At 36.0% G+C, this 14,977-nt stretch overlaps 1 protein-coding gene across 2 annotated transcripts in view; it reads right to left on the bottom strand.

The window, feature by feature from the left end:
* The window catches only part of ush (Zinc finger protein ush), a 75,338-nt gene extending 62,400 nt beyond the window's left edge, over nucleotides 1-12,938 (bottom strand). Inside the window, exon 1 of one of the 2 annotated variants that reach the window (XM_086830494.1) lies at nucleotides 11,066-12,938. In XM_086830494.1, the coding sequence (XP_086686620.1) occupies nucleotides 11,066-11,108 (43 nt within the window). In that variant the 5' untranslated portion in view covers nucleotides 11,109-12,938. The remainder of the gene's footprint in view (nucleotides 1-11,065) is intronic. The other variant, XM_086830495.1, reaches the window with a different exon arrangement.
* Between the last annotated feature and the right edge of the window lie 2,039 nt (nucleotides 12,939-14,977).

The raw sequence follows: 14,977 nt of genomic DNA, 5'->3' as shown, positions 1-14,977 counted from the left end.
TCAAGCCATGTTTGAACGAAAAAAAATTTTTTCCAATTTTTTTTCTTTTAAAATTGTCTCTGTGAAAATGTCAAAATTTGAAAAAATTCAAATTTCCATTAATCTTTAAACTCAATATGCAGACTTGTTAACCCATTAAAAACTAGCACAGAACAGCTTTCCAAATTGAAATTAATGCAATTTTGGCTTAGTTCTGAGACTTGAAAAACTGCGATTTACCCAAAATCTTACCATATTAAAATATCTTTTGAAAATTTCTAGAGTACAGATATTTTAGGTTTTCTAGGGAGGATGTTTTCATAAAACATATTCAAAATATATATTTCGATTGGATTTTAGCTAGTTATAAAAATTGCTTCTCGAAGTTAGCTTCCATTCTTGTTTTTAAATAATTTTTTTTTTGTAATGTTTTCAGTTGTTTCATCTTGGAAATGCTTGGATGCCAAAGTTTCCCCTTCTGTACCTCTTTATTTAAATACATATTTTGTTGTAGATATTTACATTTGCAATTGTTATTTCGATTGAAAATTCCCAGTGTAAAAGAAGTTTGGGTTGGGCTCGAAGACAAGCGAAAGATAAAACGAACAAAATGGCCACCGAAGCGACATGAAGGAGCTCCAAATGCTCGCTGGCGGCTATCGCGGCGTGGGATCGGCGCAAAGCTAATGGCATAAATAGATTTCATATATTGCCCTCCATTTGCGCTCCGCTTCCCCCTTTGGCTTCAATCTTAATTACACATAGACAGAGTGCGTTTGTGCCCCGCATTTCCGATCAGCAAATAAAATCTAGAAATATATTTTTATGGATTTTTAATCGATTGCCGCACGTTGCCAGCCCAGGTCTGGTCTGTTCTGGGCTCTCGGCCGGCCTTTTGGGCCATCGATTCCGATTTCGATTCCATTGAGATGGCATCGCCAGAAGCATTTAGTTCTGGCTTTTGTCGATTGTCGTGTGTAAACAGGAGTGATACCCTTCCCCCCGGGAGTGAAGAGTGTCTCCAAAGTGTGGTCAGAGTTTAAGCCTAAGGTAGGTTCCTGCAGGAGCAGGTGCAGATAGTAAATGTTCATTTACAGGTTGCCAAAAAAGTCTTAAAAATTGTTATAAAACAAATGAAAAAATTGAGGAAATATTTTAAAAGATTTACTTTATATTTGTTTGTAATTTATCAAAATATATTGAAAGTTCCATTTAATGAAATCACTTTACTAGGAGTTTATTAAAAAGACATAATACAATACAATACAATACCATATAGAAAAGACCTTTTAGTTTGATATATCGCAATTTTAAATATATGAACATATCACATTTACTAGGAATTGAAAAGTTCTCTATATTGATAATATTAACTATAAAATGACGAAGTTATCAAAATATGATTGGATTGTTATTTAACAATTATATTTTGAACTTGTTTAAAAAGTTGAGTTAACCTTTATATTTATTTAAAAAAAAATAGGTTTATAGACTCATCAATATGACAATATAAAGTATACGTTGTATACTTATCATACATATAGTCGTAGCATTAGCAACAAAACCAGCATGACGACTTTAGTATCTTAAAATGAAGCTTTAAATGAAATAGCATTTACTATAAATATTTTTTTCATGTATTCCTTAATCTCTGCTAGATTTTCTATGATTTAAATATTTGAAAATTCAAGATTATTATAGCATAAAATTCCATTTCAGTGTAGCTAAAGATATAAACGTTGCAACCTTGTCGTTTATCGCGTAATTAGTTTGGTTTTCGAAACCCTCCTATTTTTTTCCTCCACTTCGTATTGAGACATCCTAATTTTGGTTTATGCGTAGGTGGTGTCGTTTTCCCCCAACCATTCATCCATCCATCCCCAGTTCCAGTTCCAGTTTCAGTTTCAGTTCGAGTTTGAGTTCCAGGTTCCCCTTACCCATCTCTGGGGGTAGGCTTATCTCTAATGACAAATGTTTGCTTAAAAATCTTTTAATTGCACTTGTTTCGGGCTTTCTGCTTTCCGTTCGTGTTTTGTATTTGTGCTGTGCTCCTCCTCCTCCTCCTCCTCCTCCTCCTGATAAGCCAAATTAATCGCAGCACTTAAATTTTCATTTTGAAATTTTTTCCCCTGCCAATGTGTGCGTGTCCCGATTTTTCGATACGATTCCGCTTTCGATTTCGATGTCACCTTCTCCTCCAGAGGAGCACCTCAGCTCTATCTCCCTTTTGCCCCCCTCGGGCGGACATGTAAACTTAATCAATTTATCAAGTAGACAGAGAGGGAGGGAGGGACGTACCTAGATACGACTCAGCTGTACACTTTGTAATTAATAATTGATTGATGAGGGACTTGAGGAAATAAGCAAAAACCCAAACTCTGGACGAGTTCCAAGAAGAGTAAATCAAGAGCTGAGCGAAGCAGATACAGAGATATAATTAAGATAACTTGGCCAATCACAAGACATAACCTATTTTAGAGTTTAAGAATTAAGGCTGTGAGACTTGGTCTTAATATTTTTACAGTTGTCATATTAAATCATTTATCAATGATTAAATTTATCATTTTAAGACTTAGTTTTATTTGTTTTCCAATAATCCATTAAATAATAGAGTGTTTATTTATAATTTATGTAAACTGTGCAAAGCTTGTTAAAATGCAGGCTGGTATCATTAGCTTTTATATTCTTTGAGATATAGGGTTTTATAGTAACTAATGGACAGACGAACAATCTAAAGATCTCAGAAAATGTTCTGAATATATGTGTATGTATATCTTTATATGAACGTTGCGAAATATTTTGTTTGTTATTCAGTTTAGTTAAAGCGGACAACCATAATAAGAAAAATACAGAGATTACAGAAATTATTCTGTACATTGTTCGATATTATATATTTTAGTTGAAACCCATATTTTAAATATTTATAAATCAAAGCTAACGATGTTTTCAAAAAAAAATATAAAGCTATATATTTGATACATCAAATAAGACTTCGTCTTTTAGTTAAACTCTCCTGAACAAAGGGACAGATACAAAACCGAATGGCAAAGCTAAATTAACTCGTCTGGTGATGCTTATTAAGCTCCAAGGCATAGAGGCAATATTAATATAATAATTTAAATATAATTTTTGGATATTTTTAATGTTTTTGCAAGAGTTTGATAAAAAATTAAATGTATTTCTGTGGGCTAATTCTTTGTACCTTATTAACATATTTATATTTTATATTTCTGATACATTTTAAAACTACCACATAATATTAAGGCTGTATTATCTACTTGTCAATCCCAAAACTAAAACCCATATCTAAGGTCACCAGAACTAGTAATCAGTTTAAGCTAATCACTTTTTCGGCTGTAAGTTTCATCTTCTAGCAATCTAGACTCAAATCTTTGGCTGACTTAATAATTTTCAAGGTCTGCACTTTGGCCACCAGCAGATAATCGCCAAGACAGAGTCAGAGTGCTCCTCCACGTACTATATATATGCATCTATATATGAAGTATATGTATTTATATGGTGTATATGTGGCGATGATTTGCGGTCTAATGCCCCTGGGCAGGCCAAGCCCGGACTTAATCAGAGATTGCAGATGGAAGCGACAAGAGTGAGGCACACTCGAGGAACGAATGCACACGAGGAGAAGGAGAAGGAGAAGGTGCAGATGGAGGAGGAGCTGGAGCTGGAGCTGGAGGAGCAGTCCCAGGGAGACGCAGAGGATCGATGGATGGATGGATGGATGGATGCCTGGGCCAGTTCTTGGTTGGTCAATTAAACGAATGCTGAACGCTGATCGCTGGGAATAGATAACAGGACCTCGGCATGAACTTTATTTCGGAGATAAGGCAGTCGTTCTGCAGCTACCAAAGATTGATAAAAACAAGAAGAGAAGAATTTCAGAGCCAGAATCGAAACTAATTAAGTGGGTGGAAGTCCGGGAAGGAGGGAGAAGGAGGGGAGTGGCTATATGATGAGCCAGAGATTGTTATCACACAATCGACGTTTCCCCTTTTCGAAATTGAAAATCAAAGTCGCATAGTCAGAGGAAATCTCAATCTCAAGTAGAAATCGAAGAAGCCAAAACACTAGACGGCTCGCATTCGTCTTGCTGAGCGTAGCGATAACGATAACGATTAACCATTATCGTTGACACAACGCACAAGAACACGTCACATCACGGTATTGTTGTTCTTGTTGCTGTTGTTGTTGTTGTTTGGAAGCACTCGAAATTGGAAACCCGAAAGATGAACGCACACAGATAAGGTGTCGAAATTTGAACTGAGATTTCTCGCTTCGATATCACAGAATGTCTCCCTCTCTCTCTCTCTCTTTCTCTATGTACATGTATCTCTATCTTTCTCTATGTAAAGGCTTTATTCTTTGTGTCTAGATTTAGGTAACTGATAGAAGGTAAATCGAATTTAAAACTCATTATACAGATAGAGAAACTATAAGTTGCTATGGTGTAATATTCTTTAAAAAAATAATAATAATACCTAGATCCTAAAAACAATAATAGCAAAGGATGCATATAAAGTAGAAAAGTCTCATATCATATAATGATATGATATACATATGTACTACCCAAAAGTCCACTAAAAATATTAATTAAAATTGAAAAATCACAATCCCTTAACTTTACTTCCTCGCACTTATTTACAAATCTGTTTTGATCATACCTCCCAGACCTCTAGAATACCCTAGAATCTATCATTTTAATCGCTGGACACTGTAGTGCGATCAGTCGGTCGGTTAGTGGGTTAGACTGCTGATAAAGACACACTTTACGCTTTCCGTTTGCCATTGGAACTTCCCGTCGGCCCTACTGAATATAGAAATCAGTTCTATTTTATTTTATTTTTTGGCAGCGATAGTCATCAGTCAGATTTGGAGGAGGTTTCGGGGCGTTGACAGAGATTTATGGCGCTTATGGTCGCTATCAAAGCCCCCGGAGACAGAGACTGAGGGAATTCATTGGTTCCCGAGGGAATGCCTGCAGGGTCACAGTTTCGATGTGCGATCCCCCGACGATTCGATTTGATATGATCCGATTCTGAATCGAAATGAAACTGATATCTGATGCAAAATACGACGACTCGGGGAATGGAAATTAATTAACTGACAGACATCGCGCCATTTGCCAGGGAAGGGAAATCCGCAACTTAACGTTAGAGATCGATCATTGATATAGAAAGCCAGCTGTATAAAATATCGATATGTAGATTCGTTTTCCAAAAGATAATAATAAATTTTGTTGCAAGTTATCCTATATATATTCCATGAATAGGATAAATAAATTAAATTACTTTTTTTTATATATTTTGTATGCCCTTGCAAGGGTATTATAATTTTAAATAGAAGCTTAAAACGGTGTGAAAGAGTCGTTTCCGACCCTATAAATCATTCTTGATCAGCATCAACAGCAGAATCGATCTAGCCATCTTCGACGAACATTTTTTTTTTAATTTTAAATCGCTAAAAAATTAAAAAAAAAAATAAAACAATTTTTATTGAGTATGCAGATTTATTCACCGTATAAAAACAAACATAGGACAGCTTTCCGAATTAAAATTAATGCCCTTTTGGCTAAGTTATGACTCTTTTAAGTTTTTGAATATTTTTGGAATAATTTTAACCTTTATATTTTAATTTTTTGATTATATATTGATACTTTATACTTTTTCCCTTCGATATACATCCCCAAAATGAAGGCTACTACCAAGGGATCTGTATCTCTGGCCGACAAAACCACATCACATTCGACATGTTTTTATCTTTAGCTGAAAATCTCTTTTCAAATTGTTATAAACGAAAAACACACAGCAATAGCAACAATTGTTGTTGTTGCTACAATTTTATCGTTTGCAGTTGTCTTTGCTGTTGTTGTTGTTGTTTTTGTTTCATTCTCTCATTTTTTGAAGCAAAGCGCGACAATCTTGCCATCAGATCAGCTGATAAAAAGGCAAGCGACCAGCGAGAGACCCCTGGAGCATTGTACAAATCATACAACAACCAACCAGTCAGCCATCAACCGTCACACCAACAACAACACCAACAACAAAAAAGAGCAACAATCGACAGCTGTTTTAAGCTGATTTTTAGCTTTATTTTTGTACGAAAAGGGAATGAATGTTCGGAAAATGACTACAAACCATTATCGCCGGCCGGTCATCAAATTTCAAAGTTTTTTTTATTTATTTATTTTTGTGTCGATTGCATTTTGCGATTAAAACTAAAAAATAAAAACCAAGCTAGAGTGGATACAGATGTGGGAGGCGGGGGAAATCGTAGGGTAGAATTGCGATGTTACTATCAGCCTGGTGATTAGTCAACTGTAGGAAATGCTAATCAAGATCTTTATTAAATGCCATTCTTATCCGGTCAGAGTGAATGATATATGAGAGTTAAGACAGAAATCTATAGAGAAAATTTGTCAAGACATTTTTAAAATATCTTTAAACAGATGTAGTTATAAAACACAGTTTGTAAATGTTGTACTTTAAGACTGCTTTTATTCGAACTCTAATTTTGCTGACACTTTTGTTTTTGCGGAAATATAAACCTTATCGGAGGAAATTATTTTAATTTCGGGCTCATGACTCAGCCAGGCACGTCATCAAGTAATATATGTATCCATATAGGGTTACATTTTATTATTAATCAAACGTAAAAAGTAAATAAATATTTAAGGTGTAAAGAATAATTATTAAATTTTTTTTTAAGATCAGATTACTTGAGTTTCTTTAAACTCATATAGGACTCATCAGAGTTATTTCCAGTGCCCCTCTTATCCATTGATTATTCATTTATTTGTTTCAAGTTTCCCTTCTCGATAAGAAAACAACACTAAAAGAACAATGCTTAAAACTGCAAAAAAATATATATTTATACATATATATTATATGACTAACTTCCACTTCCAGATCATCCAGTTACTGCCCCTTATCGGCTCCCCTTCAGACTTGATATGCAAATGTGTGCACTCTCCAAAAACAACGATAATAACAATAATAACAACACAAAAATATAAAAAGCAACAACGTGAAAAAACAAAATTTTGTAATTTGTAATGCTTGTTGTTGGTGTTTCATTATTCGTATTTGTTGGTGTGTTGTTGTGTTCAACTGTTGGTGCTTTTATCTGCTGATATTTCCTGGTCCGATTTCCAGCAAATCAACAGAAACAGAGACACACAGAGAGCTTATCGCAATTATTAAAATACAATGTCAAAATGGAGCCGAGAGCCCCGGCGATTATCTTTGCCAATTGAAATGGACACAGGGACAGAGGGGCAGCGGCATCGAGTGCTTGCAACCTGAGCCCTGACTTTTTTTATCGCAACTGCAACTGCAGCTTTGGAAACTTAAAAAACACAGTTAGCTAGCTTCTCTTATCGGCTCATAGACCCCCTTTCGAAGCGCCCCCCTTTTTTGCTATGGAAAGCGAAGCGAACCGCTTGACACGTACCCGCGCCGATTTCAGATACGCAACCGGAGACCGCCCCAGCGGAGCCAGTCTGAAAAGCAGAATAGAGCCAACATTACAGAGAAAGAATTTATGGGTAATGAATTACAAATTAATTGGAGAATAAGTAAAGGTAGCTCTAAAGGGGGGATCCCTATTCACTTATAGTTTAGAAATACATATATTTTAAGGTTTAATCTCTTGAGGGCGCTTTGCCCCCAATGTACAAGCAAAGCAGCACTTTATAGCAAATGATAACGTTTTTAAAGCTTTTCTCTGGAACAGTTTCCAATTTAATTCGCAAATTTAATTCTTTAAGATATTAAATTCTTTATTTATTTTCTTTCAGTGTCCCCATACAAGTGTAAAACTCAAACTTGAGTCGAGTTTTTGGTCTAAAATTGTCACCCGCATTTGGGGATGACTGTCGATGTCGATGCTACTCTGCTGGGCTGTGTTCGCTGTGTCTTTTGTGTCTGCCAGCTGACAACCGAACAACCAACCAGCAACCGATAAACGACAACCAACAGCTGGCCATTAACATAAAATTAGTGATAAGCGTAATTAAAATTTATAAAAACAATAATAACAACAACCGAAAAGCAACCACAACACATAGCTGAGTTTATCTATGTGCAACTGTGACTGTGACTGCGACTGCACATTCCCTCAGGTCTCTCTCAACTCTAAAAGGTATGGAGATACGAATCAAGGCTGGCAGGTGGTCAAAATAGGGCTAAAACTCAAATACCCTGCAATTATAATCGATTAAAAAATGACTGAATTAATCGAAATTGATCGAATTAATAAAGGAATACAAGTTAATCGACTTAAGCAGAAAGCATCCTATTAGGACAATATTATCTGGTTGCTATTTCCTCAGCCGTTTTACGTATCCATTCAGGAATGTGTTTATTTCTTATTTATTTAAAATAAATCAAACCCTTTTGAAGGGTGTAATCGATAGCCAGGCCGAGGGCGTTGTCATCACGATTCCTACACTTTGCCGATATACAAATGTCAGTTATTGAAGCTTATGTAAAAGGCAAACAACAATAACAAAAGCCACTGCTGCTGTTGCTGCTGCAATTGTGATAAAAGTTTATCGAGTTGCGCTTTTCAGTTTTTTATTTTTTCTCGCCTCCTCAACAACCTCCAAAGCCCCCTCCCTGGAAACCCCCCTTAAAAACGCGATAGAAAACAACAGGGACAGAGATAAATATGCAAAGCACAAAATGTTAAGAGGAGGAATAGTGGTGGCCTTAAGGGGGTGGTTAGGTGGCTCTTACCTGTCGAGGGATAACCCACTGATAGTGCAGGTGCCACAACAGCAACAAAAACAGCAAGAACAACGAACAATGAGCAACAACAGCTGCAGAGATAAAAAACAAAACTGCCCTAAATTATCGTTTTACGCAAATGGAGAAGTTCTTCGTTATCCATTTCAACGGTTGCCCTATTAAATAGTTTAAAGTTTTCCAGCTTAATGGGTTTTTTGTACTTGCTTTGGAATATATATAAATAGAGTTTTAAGTAGATTGGTTTTTGGTTTTTTTTAACTACGGCGGGATTGATCAAAAGAATTAGATACGTAATACTTGCCCTATTTCTATTTTCTGCTAACAATTACGAATCTTAATTGTATATTTTCAATGGTTTAATGTTATTTATTTCAAGTGCCTAATTTCCCCCATTTATAAGATTTCTAAAGATCGTATCAATATATATTTTCACTTTTTTTAGAATTTAAAGGATCGATAAATCCGCAAAGGATCGATAATTTCTGTATATTACATATTTCCCCAATAGATGGCTCCATTAGAGTATTACCAAAGGCTTCAACTCAAGCTAATCGATCCTGGACTTTTCCTGGTTGCTGTGTAATGACCTTCGAACTGATATCACTCACTGTTTTGGGTCTGAGCTCGGGTGGGAAGCTCGATGGGTAATGGGTGACTGGTGGGTTGGGTGGGGCCCAGAGAGTCAGCCAGCCGAGAAACGTGCTCGGAGCAGAAGCACAGCGGACAGCGATAAGGAGTCCAAAATGGCAAAATGGATAAGGCGGAAAACGGACGGATGGATGGGGGAATGGCAACCGGGGTGAACCAGAGGTGAGTCGAACTGAACTAAGCTGAGCTGAGCTGAGGTGCGGTGTCCAGTGTCGCAGGTCCGGCACGTTTTATCGATTCCGATTCCGAAATATATGCATTCATTGGGTGTCAAATGGTCCGGGGCCATAAATATATCAAATGGGTATACAACGAAATGTAATTAGTTAACACTCTTCACGCTCTCTCTATCTCTGTCTCTCTCTCTTGTTGGCAATATTTATGTATAAGGTGTGTTAGCTGCAGCACGTACAACAGGTATCGATATCGATAACGTGGCGACAACAAAGAAATTTCATTTAAATGAGCAACAAAATTAAAAAATGTTGACAATTTTTGTCGTAATATATAATACCCTTTTATAAATCAAAGATTGTGGAGTACACAAATCTTAAACCAAACCAAATTATATGGTAATATTTCCAAAACTTTGAATATCTTCAAGTTCTTGTCTGAAATTTGGTATGTACATATATTTAGGCTTAACATAGCTTAATTAGATGAAAATATTTGCAATTTAGGAATGTTTACTATCAAAACCGCAAGATATAGGGGTTCCGATACGACAGGTATTAACACAGTTTAAGTCGGTAACAATAAATCTGAAAATTCTTCCTGTAATACATGATACACCTTTTAAATACAAGATTGTTAAAGTATAACAACCCAAAATCTATGTGAAACTCTGAAAATATCTAGGTTCTCTGCTAATTTTTGGTATATCCATAGTTTAAAACATAATATAGCAAAATAAAATAGAATTAATTGCATTTTAAAAGTGATTACTATCGATACTCAAAGATATATCTTTCTATCTTAACCGCAATTTCCTCTCTGATAAAGATCTTTTTTTGAAAAGCCATATTAAATCATTTTAATATATCATATTCTTTGACTTTGACTTTATCGTTCTTACTTGTTTCTTGTTTTGTATATTTTTTGTTTTATTATTATTATTTTGTCTGCTTTGTCTTGGCATAGTTTATCAGCTGTCTTCCCCTTCTCTTCCCGTTCCCCTTTCTTTGTTTTCTGTGTTTGCTGTGTGTTCGTTCACATGTTTTGCTGTCCGAAAAAACGAGAGCTGCTGACCAAGCGAGCGATTTTTCGAATGGGTCAGCTCGCTACGAGGGGGTTCGGTCGTCAGGTGGGAAATGCGATCGTGAAAAGCAAACAAGTCTATAGAGATTTTCATTTTTGAAAGTGTACAAGTCATAGGGAAGTTAAGGAGACCATCATTGTTTGAAAAAGTAACTAGAAAAACCGATCGTCTTCAGAGTTTTCATAAAGATGACACATCCTTAAGTATATTTTCACACCCTACATTACTTGTAATCAGTGAAATATATTAAAAAAATAATTGTAAGTCAAATGTAACCTTTAAATGGAAATATCTTTCATTGAAATAATATGTAAAAATCATTTTAAACCAAGTATCTTTCCTATTGGCAAATTAAAACCCAATTTGCACAATCTTTTCAATAAGTGTAAGTAAAATAAATCGTCAGAAAACTCACCTTTATTCAACGGCTTGGGATTGGACTGTTTGCGTCGTGACATCGCGAGTCCAAGCGGCGGGGAATCGATGACGTTTTCCTTGGCAGCTACGTCACGGCATCAAATCTGCAGCTGATCCAAAAGCTTCACCCTTTTCGCGGACATTTACCCGGCGGATGCGGTTGCGGATGCAGATACTGATACGGCGATACACTATCACTCACTCTCACACACACAGTCGCACTTTGCGAGTATCAATAAATAGATTGCGATTATTATTTGTATTATTTGTATTTGTAATTATTTTATTCTTTTTTTCCGGCGATTAACAAGCCTTAATGAATTTTTAACGATCAGCGCGGTAAAAAACGCGGGAAGGAGCGCGCGATTATGGAACGCTGGCAATGAAACGTAGAATTGTATTCCCAATTGGAATGTAGCTGTCGATTAAATCACTTTCATGTCTGATCAGAGTTGGTATTGTTTTTTAAATGTTTGCTTTCGATATATTAGTAAATCATACAGGGAAATCAATTTACGGAAACCGATTTAAAAATCCACACTTAACTCTGCCTGAAGACCGTTTTCTAAATCCATATTTTTATATTTTGTTTCGATTCGTGGCGAATTTTTAAATAAAACGACGTTTTTCGTACGTAAATTCAAGTTTTTTATCGACATTCATCCGTCGTGTACCTGTCACCGCGAATAAAAAAATTTTGAAACGGTTTCTCAGCGTCTCATATCTTATATACCATCCGCTACAGGGAGGTTTACAGAGAGAGCGCTCTGGCCAACAGAGAGCTCTGTTAAGTTAAGAGCCGCTCTCTCTCTCTCACTGCTAATTGGAATATGCGCCGGAATTGGCGGGCTAACACGAACAATTTTAAACTTTTAAATTTTGAGTCAACAATTTGTAAACTTTGAATAAAACTCTTTTATATTTATGTTTACAAATATTAGATTTTTATAAATAAGTGAAATATTCCTGTTTGCACTGCATTCCAAATAACTGTGGTGGATATTCTGACTCACTTTTATAGACTGCCTTAAAAGTTTACTAATTAACATTTTGTTTGATTCCTAAGCACTCAGCGATCGAAACGCAGAGGGAATGAAACATAACAGTTACGGAAAGCGAAACCAAAACCGAAATAAAAGCTAAGGCCAAAGAGAGAGAGAGAGTGAGAGAGCGCCAAAATGCCCAGAGAATAAGCGCCAAATTAAAAAGAGGGAGCTGCAGAGAGAGCAAGCGCTTATTGGAGCTCTCTCGCTCTCACCGTTTCCATTTTGTTTTTACTCTGTTTTTCATTGCCGCGCACGCTTTGCCGTCTGCTTCGCTTTCGTCTGATAAGAATCAAAACAAAAACGCCGAAACATTTTACGCACGTTTTCACACCTCCCTCTCGCTTGTTTTTTATATTTCTCTCTCACTTTTTTTACGTTGATTCGTTTTTTTTTTCACACGTTGATTTTGTATTAAATCTCTTTGTAAAAACTCTTCATAAGTTAATATTTTCGTATTGGAATTTGTTGCAAAAACGAAATAACTATTTTAACGCCTCGTGGAGACCTTGTAATGATTTTTGTTTGTTTTGCACTTAAGATAGGTTTAAGCACTTTTAAGTCTGTTATTTGTATAGATTTTTGTAACACACTCTTATCCCCTGTTCCTTAAGCACATTTTTTGTTTATTTTCTTTTTTTAAAGTATATTAAAATGCATTAAAATGCCTTTGTTTTCTTTTCTTTTCTCATTTTCTTTTCCGTTTTACCTGCCAATTGGCGCTAGGGTTTTTCTTATCAGTTAACGCAGTTGTGAGTATGAGCAGTTTTAGTTATGGCAGTTTGGCGTTGGAGGGCGCTTTCGTGTGCAACCACCAGTAATTATTTATATTTATATTTAAAATGTTATTAAATGACTGCTTAATGGCTGTATTTTATGTTCTTGTAAATAATTATAGAATTGTTGCAATCTTACCTTGTTTGAATTGGCTTGTACAGAAGTAAAGTATATTTGACAACCATAAATAATATCTACTTTTAGGCACTTCCAGGCAGAGGGCGCCACTCCGAAAGAGTGTGGAATCTAAAATTACAAACAAAAGAGTTATCGTAATAATATACTTAAATTTCAGTTTTCTAAGCACAAAATAAGTTATTAAATAAATAAAATAAAAACCACATGTAATTTACTTAATATCGGAGTTACTTTTATTATAAAAAATAAATTGTAAAACCTCTTTATTACACCTTTATTCATCCTACCTCTCTTTTATCTCACAGAAACCATAAATACTTGTATAAAAAAATAAATAATTACGCTTTAGCAGTGCCACAGAATTCCATTTCCGGCTAACATTTTATTTAGAGCTTGCACTTCCGTTTCGTTTAGCAATTTTTTTGTTTTGCATAATTTTTCTTGGTTTTTCTCCCTTTTTTGTTGTTGGTCCTGCAATTCCCACGATTCACACCTTTTTTGGTCCTGTAATTTGCACCTATTGCCCGCTTTTAATGGCAATTGTTCCCCTTCGGTTTCTGCAGAAGCTGCTTTGCATTGTTCGCTCATAGATTTTAAAAATTGCGACAGCAACGGAAATGAAAAGCTTCCTGGCCGAAAAAGGACCTCATGCAAAGTGGGGATGCTGCGACAGCAATAAATATCAGAAAGCAGTTAGTAAGCGATGTGGCCATAATCCCGGCTAACATATGGCCAAGTCGATTAGCCAAATAGAACGACTAGCGGTCCCCCCTTAATCCTTGCCAGATTTTTAATTCTCATTTAATTCCACATTCACCTCCCTTTTGATAATCGGTAATGAAGTATACGCACCGTTGACCTTCGCTGCGTTCATTAAACTTTAGTCGCCTTTTTTCGGGTTTTTTGTTTTTCGGCAAAATCCCTGATCGCTTTTTTGTCTCAATTCAATGCTCAATGCAATTCGGCAAAACGCCCAAGAAAAACGTATAAAAAAATAAAGAAAGAAAACTGATAAAATAGGTAAAAAGTAAGCAAAAGTGCAGAGATTCGTAATGAGTTGAAATACATTAGTTTTAAATTAAATTAAATTTAAAGAAGGTTTAGAAACTCTAAAACTTGAACTTTAACAAATCTCAAGACTTGTCATTGCCTAAAAATTAACCCTCTTAAATAATTTAAAATCACATTTCCATTCCTTATCTAAAAATATTATATTCAAATCAGAAAGTGGAATAAAAAATTCCAAAGATCTGCCTCTCTGAAAATATAAATAACCTTTTGAATCTTCAATCTTGTTGACAAAGTCCCTAACAAAAATCCATCTAATAACCATGTCTAAAACCCAAAGGGGGATCCCCTTTAAAACTAGCTGAAATTCCAATTAATTTGCTGAAACGAAGCTTCGTTGTCAATCAGCCGTTTTATTTAACCGCATTTTCTGGCCAACAAAAGGCAATATAAATATAATAAAATAATGTGTAACCCAGAGTCGCGGCCTCCTCCGCCTGCTGGTGTAATCATAGTCCATTACACTCCGCACCAACTGGGGAGGCGTGAAATGTGGGGATTGGGAACTGACGACGACGTGGAGGTGAGCAACTCTTCCAGGTCAAGCAACTTGCACGGCGGCAAGGCCATGCCCGTGACTGAAACTGAAATGGAAATGGAAATACGCGAAATACTCGTAAAAAAATAACAAAAAAAATAAAAAAAACGAAAAATCAGCCAAATTTTTGGCGGGGGAAGCGAATATCATTGACCCAAGGTGCAGTTACCTTGCGTGCTCCTCCGAGTGCAATGATCCGGTGATCTGTGCCTTTTGGGATGGGATTGAATCGGATCGAATCGAAACGGATCGAATGGGATCGGAAGTGGAGGAGATGCCTCGTCGCCTGACCTTAGCCTGGACGGAACAATATGTGTTCGTGTGCTTTGAGTTTATGGAAAATGGG

This window comes from Drosophila serrata, unplaced genomic scaffold (assembly GCF_035046125.1).
Source record: "Drosophila serrata isolate PLE 108 unplaced genomic scaffold, ASM3504612v1 contig_240, whole genome shotgun sequence".
In the NCBI taxonomy this organism is placed as follows: domain Eukaryota; kingdom Metazoa; phylum Arthropoda; class Insecta; order Diptera; family Drosophilidae; genus Drosophila; species Drosophila serrata.
The sequence above is the reverse complement of the archived record's forward strand: the minus strand, read 5'-3'. Positions and strand labels throughout refer to the sequence as shown.